Source organism: Hyperolius riggenbachi, chromosome 3 (assembly GCF_040937935.1).
Source record: "Hyperolius riggenbachi isolate aHypRig1 chromosome 3, aHypRig1.pri, whole genome shotgun sequence".
In the NCBI taxonomy this organism is placed as follows: domain Eukaryota; kingdom Metazoa; phylum Chordata; class Amphibia; order Anura; family Hyperoliidae; genus Hyperolius; species Hyperolius riggenbachi.
Window position 1 is genome coordinate 316,246,904 of NC_090648.1, and position 18,379 is coordinate 316,265,282.

Sequence of the window (18,379 nt, forward strand, 5' to 3'; positions counted from 1 at the left end):
GATCTGTATGGCAGATAGTGTAGTGAAACCCCTCCCACACTGTGATGTCAGGGCCATGGTCCTGACAGTTTACTGTCTGTGAACCTTGTTGCATTGTGGGAAATAATGCCTTTTTCTAACTGCCAAGCAAGCAGTATGTCCCTCTGTGCCTAGAAACGAACATTCCATAGAGATCACCTGGCAGAACTAAAGATGTCACTATCTGTGATAAATTTCAGGATGTAAATCATGGAGAGGAAAAATCTTACAACGGGCAAACACTGACTAAATAATCTCTAAAAATTACTATAGTAAACAATAAGCAATTTAATTCATTATGTCACCTGCACTGCACAGGTTCAAGTGTGGCCTGTGGCTATCCAGTAGCACAAAGCCGCCTGTGCACAGGCCATACTGTGTAGTCTGGCCGTGCTTCTGTCCATGTACACGTGCACCGCACATGCACTGCACGGGTCATACTTGTGCCTGTGCAGTGCAGCCATGCTCATTAGTGACAGGAGCGCAGCCACTATAACATATTCCACAAGGCATATAGAATATGTTCACAGGACCACAGGCTGGAATGGCATTGGTAAGGATGGAGAACCCTCTGGGTTACTCAGAGACTTCCCACTACTGAGGTACGGTAAGTAGTTAGTTTTCTGCCTTAGGTACCCTATAAGTATTGAATGAAATAAGTCTTATATGTATTTGATGAGAATATATACCATGGAGTATTTCCTAAGAAGCTAGCTTATTCTGTTAGCCCACCTACTCTGGCTAAGTTGGGTATTAATGATGCTTACTGTCCTCTATAGAATATTTCTCACACACACTAACTGCTTTTCAGCCTTTGGATTTTTATTAAGAGTGTGTGTGTGTGTGTGTGTGTGTGTGTGTGTGTGTGTGTGTGTGTGTGTGTGTGTGTGTGTGTGTGTGTGTGTGTGTGTGTGTGTGTGTGTGTGTGTGTGTGTGTGTGTGTGTGTGTGTGTGTGTGTGTGTGTGTGTGTGTGTGTGTGTGTGTGTGTGTGTGTGTTCACACATTAAGCAGTGGAAGAGTATGCAACCTGTCATTTTTTAGGCGTAGACGTGTCTTCCTGTTGCTTCTAACCACAGCAGGCAATCTTGTGAACGCTGTGGTCACTGCTTTCTGCTGTCTTATTGTAAACCGAAGCAGAACCATGAAATTGTAAAATGACTTTTACACCCGAGGGCTGATGTTTTACAGACCTGTTTTACTGAAAAGTGATTGTGTGTGCTGCTATGTCAGTCACCCAGATTTTATTGGCCTTTGGGGACATCAGTGCCCTATATACTTTGGGCAAAATGTTCAACTACGGTAATAAAATAACTTACATGTTCTTACAGAATAATTACAACTTTTTACAGTCAACAAGTAAATAGTACAACCAAGTGTTAGCTATATAATGGAATGGGGGGTGTATTAGGGACACTATAATTAAAGCAAACCTGAAGTGAAAGTAAATTCATATGATAGTTAAGTATATGCATTTTTCTCATATTTTTTATTTTCAGTTTAAGGGCTTCATGTAAACCGCAGCGGTGACAATCTGAGATAAAATCTGCCTTATTGAACTGCAACCGAAACCAAAGTAATGATCTTTACAGCATTTTAACCTAATTATCAGTCTTTTTCTCTGTCAGATAATTCAGTTTGGCTTCTATTTACTTTTCAGGACATCAGGCTAAATTTGACAAGCTGTTCAACAAGCTTGTTTGCATAGATAACAACTCTAGTTCTTGCTCTTGAAGAAAAAAAAGAAAGGGACTTCATACGTCTTAGTAGGCCTGGTACTATATGTACCTATGTTTATCATATATCACTTTAGGCATGCTTTAAAGTGTACAATACTTACCTGGGGCTTCCTTAAGCCCCATTAAGACTGCTCGTCCCTCACTGTCTCTCTGGGTAACTCCTGTCAGCTGCAATTATCCCTGGAAGCCTGGCTGAGTTGTTCTTTGTCATGCATGCCCGGCCAGGCGCACCTCCCCACCACACTCCAATCCCTGGGAGCGTTCTGCGCATGTGATCTGTACTCAGTGACAGACTGGCAACTGCCCTTTCCCAGTTACTTTCTGAATATCTCAAGTGAGTGATGACAAGATGGGTATGTGTAAGCAGCTTCATGCTTTACTTTATCTGGAACTGGAACCCATGTAATGAATGAAATTCTCTGTCTGCCCATCAGTTAGTCGGGAGCTATTTAAGTAACATATCTGCTGGTTAACTGGTGGCTAGTGGCTTTCATTTGCTAACTGTTTCCTTTCCGTGTGACCAGATTGCATTTTAGAAGAATTATTCAAACCTAAGATTTTGCACATATACTCAGCCACCAGCACACTTCTTGGACTTTAAAATTGCCACATGCAAAGTATTTATGCTTTTTATAAGGCCTATTTTCCACAGGCAGTTGAAAGTAGGTAATTCACTGCCTGTCAGCTGCTCCTGTTTACCGCTTGGCAAAAATGCTCGACAGACGGCCGCTGTATGCAATTGCTTCTCGAGACTCGACACGAGACCCGGTGGTTTTTAGTCACCGGTAATGCTTCCGCACATCAAACCTGACACGTGTGGTGTTACCAGACGCTGCCATTCAGCTGTGAGCCACTTGCGTTCGGCAGCCGGGAGGATGAACTGCCCCAAACAAATATGCAGTTCAGCTGCCTGCGCAAAAGAGGCCTAACTCCCAAATCGCCATGTATTGTAGAAGTTCTAAATAATTTACTGAACATTGTTCCAGAAGGTTTCTATACCCCTTTCCTCACACTTGAAATATTTCAATACGCAGAAGCAGCTGCGGTGAAGGGGTATGCATGCTGCACAGCAGGTGCAACGAGAATTATACGCAGAAACTCTTCTGAACCATCCATACTCACCTGACAGGAAGTTGGCGTCTATCATTGGACCCAGGATCTTGAAATGACTGTGTCCTAGCAATGCGGCCAGCAGGGAGCAGTATGTAAATTGATCACTCCAGCTGAACTATGTATGGCAGGTTTTGCACAGGAAAAGCACACTCGAAAAATATATATTTTCAGGGTCAGACCATTTGTCAGTTTGCATCCAAAACTGGGTCAGCTCTATCTCTGAAACTCTTATTTAGTATCAGAACTTATAAATACAACATCACATAACACCACAAAATATTACAGAGTAGCAATAAGATTAACAAGTCAAACAGGAGTAATTTACTTGGCTAAGAATGGAAAGTCAACCTTCTTAAAACTAATGGAATTGAAAATACATATGCTGTATTGTGCATTTCAAGTAACTAAGCCTTAAATGAGGTGATACATTCTGTAGCATTTATACTCCTCCGTGGTGACAGAAAATGGATGGGAGCGGGTTTTGTTGCTGCACACCCATTATTATATCCGACAGCATGGCGATTGACTCTGTATGTAGGTATACACTCACTATTGTAAGACAACAGGTTAATCCTGTTTATGGTCTTAGCGATGATGTCACTGTATCCAAAGATAACCATGCTATTTACCCAATGACATTATGCTAGTTGAACACAGTGGAAAAATATAAAAAATGGAACACCTGTCAGGTATTTGACAGCCGTGCAAGAAGCTGTGTGTCTGCTCATCATTAGCAATTAATGTGCCTGCAGGGAATGGAAATATGCTCGTCCATACTGTTGTATTGTATTATACGTGTATGTATGGCACACGCCATACATAACACTGTATCTACTGTACGTTTTTTTTTTTTTTTTTTTTTTAAGGTATTAATGTGATATGCAGGGTTATTTGTCAAGATTGAACTAAAGTGATACTTACAATATTATGCTGTAAAGTAAACCCAGTTGCTAACATCTAAATATCTGCAGGCCTCAAGGTATCAGTTGATAGGGATTGAGGTTCCACCATTTTTTCTTTTGGATCCCACAGTACATCTTATTTACAAGAGTATATGTGTTCCGCCCACGTGTAATTTGGGTGCAGGAAGAAGAAAGACCGCTCTCCCTGCGCTAGGTTATCTCAAGGGATATAAGAAATACAGAATATTCCCCTACTGATTATCTAATTTCTTCCTTTCTGCACATAATTCGGGGTCCGGCTATTGCGGCACCTGAATTATGGTGATTTAATTCTAATTCAATCTTTTTGTGGTGCCCAAAATACACAACAGTGCTGTAGGCATAATTAACATTAAGGATTATGGTAGTGCCCAAATCCGGCTATCCGGCGCAGGTGCCGAGTGAATGTCGAAATTACCTATCGATTTAGAACGCAGATCTGTCCAGTTTCTCAACTTATATTTTAAAGTTTAACTCTTCCTATTCTTTGAGTTATGCATATAACATATTCAGTCAGCAGCCCCACCAAAACGAGAAACCCTCCAGCTGGGTTGTTCCTATTTATAAGATTATGCTTAGAAGATAGTGACAAGCAAGATGCATGCTGGGAAATATTCCCATCAGGAGAGGATGACTGCAGCCCCACCCACCCTTTGCTTCTCTTTAGCTCTGCAGATGAAGAAGCTGTCTTTTTCCTATGAATCATGTCAAACAAACTAAAAAGTGACAAACATTGTACCCTTAACTTTAATAATAAAAAAAAACATTGTACCCTTAATTCAGGATTACATTTCCTTTATTTAAAGAAGAAAACATTTACATAGTTTACTGTCAAAATAGCCCCTTAGATAGTAAAGTACAATGGAAGTAGAGGTTTTCTTTAAGGTTATGTATATTTTATGCTTTACTGTATTTCAATGCTGGTACCATTTTGTCACAAATGTTGTTTACTTTTCAGAATATTTCTTTACTGTTGTTTTATTTCACATGCTGACATTGGAAGTTACTACCTGCAGTCTAGAGAAATCAAGAAAGATGTGGGCAAACCTTTGGCAGGGGTAACCTTGAGCTCTCTTTGTTGAAATGATTAAAAAAAAAAAAAAGTTAAAGTTAATAGTGACGCTATAGGTATCGTAGGTTCAGGTGACTCCCACAGGGAAGAGGTCTCCTCTTTTATAAATAGGCCCCTCACTTAAGCAAAAAATGCCTACTATCAAAGGAGCCTTAAAACAATCTGTACAGTGTGCATCCAAAATCTTAGCCATTCATGACGATTACTATTGTCTATATGGGAAGATAATTCAAACACATCTTGTTGAAGTTACACACGTAGCCAAGGTAGTGTTCGCATTCCTTATAGCTTAATTGTATCTTTGGGACAGCTGATGGGTGTGCAGAGCTAGCACTGGCACTGTTTGTATGGAGGAAAGGGTGGCGACAGAAATATACCTTTATGAATGTTTGGAATGTGACCTCAAGGCAAAACGAAAGGAACAGCCCTAATGACTAACTATGGGTAATAATGAGAAAACTTGGTAATGATATGTACTTAGCATGATTAAAGTGTTGTGCTCATTAGGTACAAGTTACAAAGGCATGTGGACAATAAGCTACTTCTTCTAACATTGTCACTGAACTATAAACTACAAAATGGCATTTAAAGGGCCAGTATCAACAAACTGGTGAAAAACATATTTCATATTTGGGAAATGTGTATAGTTGCTTGCAGATAGCAACATGTGACTTGTGCTTACATTGTCATTTAACTCTTTAATAGTCTAATTGTCAGATTTCTGCAAGGGATGGTGCACACTGGTAGTATCCATTTGGGTGTGTTGTACTGGTGCATGTCGAGAGACGAGGCATATGTAACATAATTGCTGTGAGTAAAGAAAAAAGCAGGTACAACCAAGTGCAAACTATATGACCTGATTTCAGTGCACAGCAGAACATGTATAAATGAGCACCATTAAAGGACCACTATTGCAAAAAGTTGTGAAATGCATACAATGTACATTGTATGGATTTGTCCAAGAATGGAATGCAGTATACATTACCGTACTTGTTTCCTTTGTTGCTTTCACTTACAAGAGGTAGTGAAATTCTGACAAATCTGACTAGTTTAAACCAGTCCTTCACCTCCTGGGGGATTCTGGGGTTTTTTTCGTTGTCAAAAACACTTACTGAATGTCAGTAGCTCAGTCTAGCTGCTTGAATAATAATGTGCACACAAGTAAACAGGCATGTTAGAATCTTTGTAAGGAGGAGGGAGTGCTTCTGTGAAGAATAAAGGAAATAGCGAGGATCCCCCCCTGAGGAGCTAAACCAGGCAGATTTTTACTACCTTCTGTAAGTGACAGCAACATAGGAAAACGTAATTTATAGTGCATTTTACTCTGGTAAAAAGGTACATCTTATATGTATGTGTTTAAATGTTTTACATTTTTTGTGCTAGTGGTCCTTTAAGTGTCTAGAGACATCTCTACATTACACCTCTTACATCCTTCCACATCCAATTTATGCTTCAGATATTGTATGGCACAACGAGTCCATTGTCCTATCTGGTGGCATTGCCTAAACCTAAAGGTCTTGGTGTTCTGAAAAGCTATATGGCATAAAACTACCACCATTTTTAATATTTCTATTCTTATGGACTTAAACCTATAGGCATAAACTGCCTATTCACAGACTGAATCTGCACATTGCCAACAGAGGCAAGAGTCACCAAGCCAGGAACTGGAAGTCTCCACGGCTATTGAGCCAGGGCGAATCTTTCAGAAAGTGTCTGATGCCCTGTTTAAGTAAACCTGAAATAAGTGACATGGAGGCTGCCATATTTTCCTTGCAGATTGCCTTCCTGTCCTGCTGATGCTCTGCCCCTAATACTTTTTAGCCATAGACCCTGGACAAGCATGCAGATCAGATGATTCTGACTGGAGTGTGACTGGATTAGGCACTTTCTGGTTTCAGGGGATACTGCTGATGCCAGAAAGGTCAACAGGACTGCCAGGAAACTGGTTCTTTACATTATCAAATTGCAAAACATTGTAGATTGTTTTCTGAAAACCTGGAACCCCAGGACAATGCACCTAGACAGCTATGATCTACGCCCAATCCTATATATGTAAACAGTACTGAAGTCAATAAATACCTTTTTGAAATTAAATGAGTACCATTTAATTGTTATAAAAAAATGTCGGCGCTGTACTAGTCATTTTGTAATTGGTTATTCAAATCTTTAAATTCCAGTCTTCAGCACACTGTGGCGTTTTAGCACTGACCACCAGCTCTACTGTTTTGCAAACTTGGCATTTATACTCCTGGCTTGGAATGCTGATTGCATGGACCTAAGCTAGATAGAAGCACACTAGGCAGAATCCCTATGGTTGCAGAAAGTACCATGAGTTTTTGCCCATAATGAAAGTCTATGTGCTGCATAAAAAATGCTTATCTCTGCGTTTTACAATGTGTGTTTTTCAAAACGCACAACTTGCTGCATATTTCTCTAAAACGCATGTAAAAAGGACATAATGTAATTTAATGGAGACGCAGAAGATGTGCGTTTTACAAGCAGGCGCAGTAGTTCTGCACATGCGCAGTACGTCGTGGACAACGTGGGCTTGATTGACAGCAGCGCTTCACGCAGGCGCAGTAAGGATGACCTCGAGGTCCTCTGCACTGTGCGGGGACCCTGGGCTGGCAGCTGAGAAAGGAGCCGTCAGCGTGGGACAGACAGCTGCGAGGGGCTGTAGAAAGCCCCAGGTAAGTAAATCGGATTTCCATTATTTTGCCTGATGATTCCTTTAATGGAAACCAGAGACTAAAAAAAAAAAAAAAAAAAAAAAAAGTTTTATACATACCTGGGGCTTCCTCTGGCTGCCAGAGAGATCCGTAGAGAGCGCACTTCTCTTGCACAGACTGGCTGTCACTGGCAGAAGTTACAGGACCCGGTGCAAGCGATAGAGGACGGCGGCGTGGCAGCGATCTGTGCAGATGGGGCTGGAGAAAGCCCCAGGTATGTATAAAACTTTTCATTTTTTTAGTCTCTGGTACACTTTTAAAGCTGGGATCTTTCTGACACTCCAACTTTGACATACTAATGGCTCTGGCTACAATCCACACAAATGACACATGAAATAATGTCTGTCAAATTCAGCATTTCCTATCATGGCTCCACCCACTAGACAACAAAGAGAGTTGTAAGGAAGACAGGATATCATAAATGGAGGGAGTATTCACTGGTCAAACAAACCCTGAGCTCCATCCATCTCTGTCAGCCATGGAGACAGCTAAACTGTCACTCCCCCAGGCAGTACTGCCCACAACATACTAACAATTGGAGACTGTCACATTTGCAAGCAAAATACAGATGACTGATTTGTTTTCTTTGTAACAATGATCATTATCTGTTTCTTTTACACTTGAATAGACTGTCTTATCATATGATGCAAAAGTAACTGGACTTTCACTGACTTTCATATCAAAACTTATACATGTGTACAGACCTATTAGGACTAGCTTACTTAAAAATCAAATCCAATATTTTTCCTATAAAGCGGATCATCAGTCTATTTTTACCTAATGGCTATGATGGAAAAAGAGGAGTTGGCACTATATTAATATGAGAAAACTGTAGCCAAAGTTCCCCAGCAAGCATAGATTCTGCCAAACCTAAAGCAAGATGATTTTTTATGTACCTGTATATTGACGTTTTCCCCTTCCTTATAACAATGTACAACATGTATTCGTTCATTTGAGCTGTTGCTATGGAAACACCACTTGCAGTATCTTTGATCAGTAAATAACCTCTTGGATGCCGTAAATGTCTTAAGCCAATTGATTAAAATGTCATAAGCTAATTTAAAGTTGTATTTTTACGTCAAACTTTGAGCTTCTGTTAAAATATTCCCCCATATCACTAGTACATTCTAATCTGCCCACAGTGCCACCATGTCAAATTCTTACATTTTATTTATTTATTTTATGTATTAAATTACTGCAAGATGGAATTCTACCTGGATACAAAAACACCACTTATTGTGGAATGTGTTAATTTTATGAATGGACATATATGAAATATAAATACGATAGCAATATTTTAATGAAGGCTGCCATTACTGGAGAATTTCTATAAAATAATATGTTAATGTGAATTGCACATCTATTTACACTGTGAGATGAGTTGCTTTTTGAAAAAAATGCACCAGTACTGCAGTAATTGTGACTTGATATTGCACTTGCTCCTTGTGCAGTGGAAGAACCATCCTCTGTGTTAGTCTAGGTTAGGGGACCCAGCAGGAAACCTCATATGGAAATTCTGCTAATGTGATTGGGTGAAGAGAAGCCTCCCAAACTGCTAGGTTTCAGAAAGGTTGTAGTAAACTACGCCCACGCTGTTTGTTTGGCCAATCGCAATGCTTTGTGCTGTAAAGGGTGCTGTGATTGGAGAAATAATCCCTATGAGGTTTCCTGCTGGGTCCCCTAAACTACACTAGTGCCCCATCCTCTTTCCTATTTTGTTTTATGTAACGTAATATCAAAGCGCTATAGCTGATACAAATTTAAAAACTATAAAAAGTCCCAGCGGAGTGCGCTACCACAAGGTCCGGCAAGACCTAAATACTTATACACAATCGCTTAAGCGCACATCCTATTTCCTATAAAAGTCCACATAAACATCATTCAGGAGTTCTCAATGCTGTTTTCATATGCAATTTCTTGATCTCTTATGCCACCATCACCATGGACACCCAACAGTAAACAGACTCACCAGATGTATTGGCCACTGCTAGACTGGCCAACCATGCACAAATCCAGGAGCCTCAGTACTTCAGGATCCTGGTACCGCTGTGATGCTGTCCGTTTAGACCACCATCATCCTCCCCATAATCCATGCAATGTACCTCAAAGAAATAGCCTCCATAGCATAACTCCGTAAAAAACTTAAAACTTTAATTATAAAATTGCACTCACATGCTCCAGAATGTATTGCACATATAGAGTTTTACGGGCTCTCCCCCATTGCCTGGCAGGGCACAGCTTGTGTTGGGTCCTCCTGTTCCCCCTCCACTCAGCTTGCAGACACCACCGCCTCCACCAGCCGTTCGCTTCCTGGTATGTCCAACCTCCCGCCTGATCGATTTCGTCACTCCCTCGTGACTCATCAGGGGCACGGGAGTTGGACTCATTACCAGGGTTTTTATATCCTTTTACTGGAAGCTAATTGCCTCTTCCTTCCTCTTCCGTCCGCGTCATACGCGTCATGACGTACGCATGATCACATGTCTCCTTCCGTCTCTTTCAATTGGTCGCTTCCGCACTCACTACATGCGCCATTACGTCCGCGTTCGGTCGCCTTTTTCCGCGTCATACGCGTCATCATTTATGCGTCATCCGTCCGCGTCACATGCGTCAGTACGTACGCATTATACATGTTATCTCTCGGGCTGCCCTGATTGGCTGCCTTTTTCCGCGTCACATGCGTCATGACGTACGCATTGATTTTAACTGGTTTGCAAGCTGATTGGTTGTCCCCTTTCCCACTTCCTATCTTCGGGATCTCCCCGTCTTATCCCAGTTAACCCTTCATGTGGGTGCATTCCACACTCAGGGCAACTGTATTTAACCACCTGAGCGGTCTGGACGAGCTCAGCTCGTCCAACACCGCCGGAGGCTGCCGCTCAGGCCCTGCTGGGCCGATTTACATCAAATAAAAAGCAGCACACGCAGCCGGCACTTTGCCAGCCGCGTGCGCTGCCTGATCGCCGCCGCTCTGCGGCGATCCGCCGCGAGCAGCGGCGAAAGAGGGTCCCCCCAGCCGCCTGAGCCCAGCGTAGCCGGAACAAAAAGTTCCGGCCAGCGCTAAGGGCTGGATCGGAGGCGGCTGACGTCAGGACGTCGGCTGACGTCGATGACGTCACTCCGCTCGTCGCTATGGCGACGATATAAGCAAAACAAGGAAGGCCGCTCATTGCGGCCTTCCTTGTTTATTCTGGGCGCCGGAGGCGATCGGAAGATCGCCTCCGGAGCGCCCTCTAGTGGGCTTTCATGCAGCCAACTTTCAGTTGGCTGCATGAAATAGTTTTTTTTTTATTTAAAAAAAACCCTCCCGCAGCCACCCTGGCGATTTAATCAGAACGCCAGGGTGGTTAAAGCATGTAGTATCCTTATTTCAAGAAATGTGGGTAAACATTATGTTGTTACCGGGGCCACCCCTTCCTATGCTATTGCCTTACAGCCCACCCTGCAAGGGAGAAGGCCCGTTTACATCATCTGTCCATATTCCTTTACATACACATTAATTAAGAAACCCCCCCCCCCCCCCCCCCAAACCTTACTCATGCTATCCACACTACATTACATAATCTTTAAAAATCATATTATCCTCTATGTCTTGTGTACTCCCTACCTTATCTTGTTATTCTCTTGTCAATTATCAGCTATAAAGCAATTAAGATCCAGGTCAATGTTTAACCCTCCCGGCTGCAGACTCCCCAGCCCATATATCCATCTTGTCTCTTTCCTGGATATGTGTCGTACCTTGTGACAACCCCTCCACCCATATTCCATCTTTTCAAGGCCGGAGAAATGTAACCCCCCCGGATTGCATTGGTGGTGGGTTCTAAAGTGTTCTGATACACTATGTCCTCCAAACCCTTTCTTGATATTCCTGATATGTTCCATCACCCTAGATTTTAATGCCCTGGTAGTTCTGCCTACGTATTGTTTCCCACACCCACACCATAACAAATATACCACCCCCACTGTGTTACAAGTGATATTCTGTAGTATCTTGAACTTTGCCCCATTTGCATGGGATGTGACCTCATTTTTCTTGCTACCCTTAGCCTCTTCACATGCCTTGCACCCCCTGCATGGAAAAAACCCTTTTTGGTGCCAGAAGGCTTCCTTTTTATTCTTAGGCCCCTCCACCAGGCTGGGTGCCAATATCTGTTTTAAATTCGGGGCCCTTCTGTATATGAACTGGGGCCAGAGAGGCTAAAGGTAGCAAGATAAATTAGGTCACATCCCATGCAAATGGGGCAAAGTTCAAGATACTACAGAATATCACTTGTAACACAGTGGGGTGGTATATTTGTTATGGTGTGGGTGTGGGAAACAATACGTAGGCAGAACTACCAGGGCATTAAAATCTAGGGTGATGGAACATATCAGGAATATCAAGAAAGGGTTTGGAGGACATAGTGTATCAGAACACTTTAGAACCCACCACCAATGCAATCCGGGGGGGTTACATTTCTCCGGCCTTGAAAAGATGGAATATGGGTGGAGGGGTTGTCACAAGGTACGACACATATCCAGGAAAGAGACAAGATGGATATATGGACTGGGGAGTCTGCAGCCGGGAGGGTTAAACATTGACCTGGATCTTAATTGCTTTATAGCTGATAATTGACAAGAGAATAACAAGATAAGGTAGGGAGTACACAAGATATAGAGGATAATATGATTTTTAAAGATTATGTAATGTAGTGTGGATAGCATGAGTAAGGTTTGGGGGGGGTTCTTAATTAATGTGTATGTAAAGGAATATGGACAGATGATGTAAACGGGCCTTCTCCCTTGCAGGGTGGGCTGTAAGGCAATAGCATAGGAAGGGGTGGCCCCGGTAACAACATAATGTTTACCCACATTTCTTGAAATAAGGATACTACATGCTTTAAATACAGTTGCCCTGAGTGTGGAATGCACCCACATGAAGGGTTAACTGGGATAAGACGGGGAGGTCCCGAAGATAGGAAGTGGGAAAGGGGACAACCAATCAGCTTGCAAACTAGTTAAAATCAATGCGTACGTCATGACGCATGTGACGCGGAAAAAGGCAGCCAATCAGGGCAGCCCGAGAGATAACATGTATAATGCGTACGTACTGACGCATGTGACGCGGACGGATGACGCATAAATGATGACGCGTATGACGCGGAAAAAGGCGACCGAACGTGGACGTAATGACTCATGTAGTGAGTGCGGAAGCGACCAATTGAAAGAGACGGAAGGAGACATGTGATCATGCGTACGTCATGACGCGTATGACGTGGACGGAAGAGGAAGGAAGAGGCAATTAGCTTCCAGTAAAAGGATATAAAAACCCTGGTAATAAGTCCAACTCCCGTGCCCCTGATGAGTCACGAGGGAGTGACGAAATCGATCGGGCGGGAGGTTGGACATACCAGGATGCGAACGGCCGGTGGAGGCGGTGGTGTCTGCAAGCTGAGTGGAGGGGGAACAGGAGGACCCAACACAAGCTGTGCCCTGCCAGGCAATGGGGGAGAGCCCGTAAAACTCTATATGTGCAATACATTCTGGAGCATGTGAGTGCAATTTTATAATTAAAGTTTTAAGTTTTTTACGGAGTTATGCTATGGAGGCTATTTCTTTGAGGTACATTGCATGGATTATGGGGAGGATGATGGTGGTCTAAACGGACAGCATCACTGCGGTACCAGGATCCTGAAGTACTGAGGCTCCTGGATTTATGCATGGTTGGCCAGTCTAGCAGTGGCCAATACATCTGGTGAGTCTGTTTACTGTTGGGTGTCCATGGTGATGGTGGCATAAGAGATCAAGAAATTGCATATGAAAACAGCATTGAGAACTCCTGAATGATGTTTATGTGGACTTTTATATGAAATAGGATGTGCGCTTAAGCGATTGTGTATAACTATTTTGTTTTATGTTGCTTGCATCAGTAGTCTTCACACCCTGCTACATTTTACAGTCTGTGTAATAAACTAAGTTTAGCTTCAACCATAGAAAACTGGATGGAAATCCAAAATTGTAATCAATGCCAGAACTACAATCTCTTTAACACCAAAGAATTGTTTTTTTCATCTTCATCCATGTTGTTATAATTGTATGCTGCTTATGTCACTCACTCTGGTTTTAGTACAATAAACTTGACAGCTTGTAAAACCTAGTTGTAGCGTATGGCCATTTTAGGAGGGATATCCATTTTTGGGTGTAATGTAGGAAAGTGGTTGAGACATGTGAATAACCTCTCTATTTTGGGGGTTTTAGGGTTATTAATTTACGGTTATGATTTTTCACACATATCTTTCTGATCTACAGTGTTACATGATAGTCAGTCTCGCCAGAATTATCTCTCCATTTGTGTTATCTAAGCTATAGATAATAATGGTCAGTTAGGGCTGGTGCACACCGAGCGGCTTTTTCAGCGTTTCTGCAGCCGCTTGCGGCTGCGGATACGCTTGGTCAATGTATCTCAATGGGGTGGTTCACACCAGAGCGGGAGGCGTTTTGCAGAAACGCATACTCCCGGGGTGAGGCATTTTTTGGATTGTGGATGCGTTTCTGCCTCAATGTTAAGTATAGAAAAACCGCAAACCGCTCTGAAAAATGGCAGTTCAGAGCGGTTTTGCAGGCGTTTTTGTTACAGAAGCTGTTCAGTAACAGCTTTACTGTAACAATATCTGAAATCTACTACACCAAAAATGCTTCACAAAACCGCAAAATGCTAGCTGAAACGCTACAGAAAAAAAACAAAAAGCGTTTCAAAATCTGCTAGCATTTTGCGGATCTGCTAGCGTTTTTTGGTGTGCACCAGGCCTTAATGAGTGTCTAGTATTGGATGTCTGTGTAGAACAGTGTGTGTTGCTGCCATACTATTGCATGGTCACATCTCTGTGTTGCAATAGATCATGTTATCCTGACTTTTCTTATTAAAGAATAAGAAATATTTCATGTTTGCCAAATGCAGTCAGTAGGTGGAATATATGGAAGATACTGGAAGTAAAGCTGATTGCGAGATCAGATTTGCCAACAGTGGCGATTGGAGGGTGGACTAGGTTAGTTTAAGGGTAGCTTAGGGAAGGCTGAGGTAGTTGGTTAGGATAAATTGTCAGGTAAGGGTTTATAGTAGATTGAGAGGTAGATTAGGCTTTATTTAAAGTGTGAACATTTTGTTCTAAGTGCCCAAGTTAACCCCTTCCTAACAAAAATCCTTTCTTGCTACTCATCCATAACCCTGTTTAATAAAACTAATGTCCCCCTACCCTGTCCCCTAACACTAAACCCACTACATGATGCCTTACACCAGTGTTTCTCAAACCTGTCCTCTTGACACCCCAACGGTGCATGTTTTGCAGACAACCTCACCTATGCACAGATGGGGAGAATTAGTGTGTCAGCTACATGGAATCTACCTAGCTGAGACGCTAATTACCCCACCTGTGTAAAGGTTAGCTGGCACTCCAGCTTTGTAATCAAGGCTGTGGAGTCGGTAAAAAAAATCATCTGAATCTGACTTCTCAGTTTCTGCAACCACTAGGGATGATCACAGATATGCATATTCTTCCTAGTTGATGCAAAATGATGCAATTTTTCTATGCAAATGTATGCAGCTTGAAAATGGACCAATCAGTTTAAACCTGGGTTTAAATTGATTGGTCCATTTTCAAACTCCATACATTTGCATAAAAATGTGCATCTTATTGATCATCCCTAGAAACCACTGATTCCAGTGGTCATCCGACTCCTTAGTTTATGAAACCACTGACTTTGACTCCAGTTAACCAACAGCTTCAACTCCACAGCCCAGTTTGTAACAACTGAGTGCTAGAGCCTAAATGAACAGTGCCAGCTACTCATGCTTGGCACAGGCATTATATACTTTAGCCTGCAGATGGTAGTTCTGTATACACGTATTTTCACCCTACCACATGCAGACTAGCTAATACACATTGTATAGCAATATTAACACAATCAGTAGAAAGAAGCAGTCGTACACAGCTTTTTTTCCTCCATGCACAAGCGCCTTCATTCTACTGGGCATGTGTAGACTTTACTCGCATATACCCAGTACTGGCAAGCTTGACCACACCACACCACAGCTACAGGTTGGGGGTAAATAGATTGTTGCCTATACTGGAGGAGATTTGTGCAGTGCACAAGAAACAGCAGCAGGTGTATGGAAGACAATGCATGTGTGCACACAGTAGTGGGCAGCTAGGCCTAGTGGTTGGTGCATCACTGCCTGCACTGGAGGAGCTGAGTGCACTGCACCAGAAATGGCATCAGGTGAGTTGTAGAAGTACATGTTAGTTAACAGTGTTCCCCAACCCTGTCCTCAAGGCCCACCAACAGTGCATGTTATGTAGTAATCCACACAGGTAGCTACTCAGCTCTGGTGAGACACTAATTACCTTACCTATGCATGTTTGTGGTTTCCTGCAAAACATGCACTGTTGATGGGCTTTGAGGATAGGGTTGGGGAACTACGTTTAGTACACAGAAGGCAGCCAGATGCTGGTCTTGGGAGCATTACTGCCTGTGTACAATGCACAGGAGAAAGCAGGAGGTGTGCAAGGAACACCTGTGTATTGAAGGCAGCTAGAGGCTGGTGCTAGCTGCATGACTGCACAGGAAAAAGCAGCAGGTGTGTGTGCAAGACGTGTGTGCATATAGCATGAGGCAGCTAGAGTCTGGTGGTAGTTGCATCACTGCCTGTGTGCACTGCACAGGAAGTAGCAACAGGTGTGTGTATAGCATGAGGCAGCTAGAGGCTAGTGCTAGCTGCATGACTGCACAGGACGTAGGTGTGTGTGTGTGTGTGTGTGTGTGTGTGTGTGTGTGTGTGTGTGTGTGTGTGTGTGTGTGTGTGTGTGTGTAGAGCGTGTGTGTAGCGTGTGTGTAGCATGAGGCAGCTAGAGTCTGGTGGTAATTGCATCACTGCCTGTGTGCACTGCACAGGAAGAAGCAACAGGTGTGTGCATAGCATGAGGCAGCTCGAGGCTGGTGGTAGCTGCATGGCTGCACAGGAAGAAGCAGCATGTGTGTGTATGCAGGATGACCCAGCTACTCAGCTAGAGGCTGGTGGTAATTGCATCACTGCCTGTGTGCACTGCACAGGAAGAAGCAGCAGGTGTGTGTATACAGGATGAGGCAGCTAGAGGCGGGTGGTAATTGCATCACTGCCTGTGTGCACTGCACAGGAAGAAGCAGCAGGTGTGTGCACTGCACAGGAAGTAGCAGCAAGTGTGTGCAAGACTTATGTGTGCATATAGCATGAGGCAGCTAGAGTCTGGTGGTAGTTGCATCACTGCCTGTGTGCACTGCACAGGAAGAAGCAGCAGGTGTTTGCGCAAGACCTAGCCAAGCCAGGAGAAGGCGGCTAGAGAGGCTGTGTGTGTCACCTGGCTTGCAGTGCGGGGGGCGGGACACCGGCCAGCAGGAGGAGCTGTGCGCTGTAAGTGACTGCAGCAGGAAATAGTTCACCACAGTTACTCTGCAGTCAGGCAGACTCGGCTTGTTGCGTGTGGATTTGTACAGAGTTTCCAGCAGGACTCCTCCGCTCACCCGGCCGGGCTCAGCTACTTTCAGCCGCGGTGTCCTGCCCTTCATAGTACCAGCTGTACGTGTGAGACGTTATGTGAGCGTGCCTGCCCGGCGAGGAGGGCGCTGGCAGCCCGGCCGGGTGGATGAGCGCCTGTAGCGGGGAGCCGGGGGGAGATACAAGACACGGGGATACTTGGCAGCAGATGACGTGGAGCAGCAGCATGAGCAGCGGATACAGCAGCCTGGAGGAGGACTCGGAGGAGTTTTACTTCACCGCTAAAACCTCCTTCAAGAGGAGCCCGTGGAAGTCGTCCCGGGGCCAGCAAGTGAGTTCCCTTCCCGTACATGTATACGGCAGCCTGGCACACATGGCTGGCTGGTCACTAGCGCTGCTCGGGCACGGTGCGGGTGAGCTGGTGCTCGCTTCTATAGATTATTATTGGGGGAGATTGTAACAGCACTGTTCTGTTCGAATGCAGGAGAGGGACACACAAGTCAGCTGCTTCACTTTTCTTTATTTTTACATCAGAACTCTTATCTCTTGCTGTCCTCAGTGAATGCCATGCAGAGCATATGCTGTCAGCAGTTTGGTAGTGTCCAGGATTTATGTGGCAGCTTGTTCTGTAACCACTGACATTTCATGATAGTGTATATGGCCTTTCCAAGTATATAAAAATACTTTGCTTGAAGTCATACTCTACTCCTAATGTTAGATCGTATCAGGAATTTGAAGTTAGACTTCTTGGTGGTGGAAAACGGCGTCCAACCCATACCTTTCACAACTAGCTAGCAGCAAAAGTTCTAGTTAGTTGCTCCAATATATGGAGATGTGATGGAAAATACAGGGAAAACTCAAATTACATGCCAAGTATTTAATTCTGTTAATCAGTAATTAGCTGTAATATAGCTAACTTGGCTCAGCAATCAAAATAACACTGCTGGTATTACGTGTTGTTTCCTTATAATCCACACCCACTTCTGAGACTGCTCATGACCTAAGCAAGTGCATTGCGGCTGCCCTCTTGTCGCTTTAGGTAGCTGCGAGATTATCTATCACTACTTGGCCAACATATGTTTTTAGTTTTGCAATCCATAGTAGAGTCAGCTTTTATAGTGTATGTACAATAAACTGTTGTGTCATGTGAAGCATTAGCAGTTTATATCTTGTTAAACATTGTTTTTGATCAGGTGAGTTCATTGGGTAATTTAAGTAGGGTTACATGACAGTGGTAATGTGAGCTTTCTGCTGGTGTATC

General features: G+C 43.4%; 1 protein-coding gene across 4 annotated transcripts in view; it reads left to right on the forward strand.

Annotated features, from left to right (window-relative positions):
* Positions 1-18,379, forward strand: part of RASSF3 (Ras association domain family member 3) — a 218,750-nt gene that overhangs the window by 131,223 nt on the left and 69,148 nt on the right. The window contains exon 1 of one of the 4 annotated variants that reach the window (XM_068276747.1): positions 17,054-17,449. The exons of the other annotated variants lie outside the window; for them this stretch is intronic. Coding sequence (XP_068132848.1) covers positions 17,267-17,449 — 183 coding nt within the window. The 5' untranslated portion in view covers positions 17,054-17,266. Of the gene's footprint in view, positions 1-17,053; positions 17,450-18,379 lie in introns of those variants that run through there. 4 annotated transcript variants of the gene reach the window in all.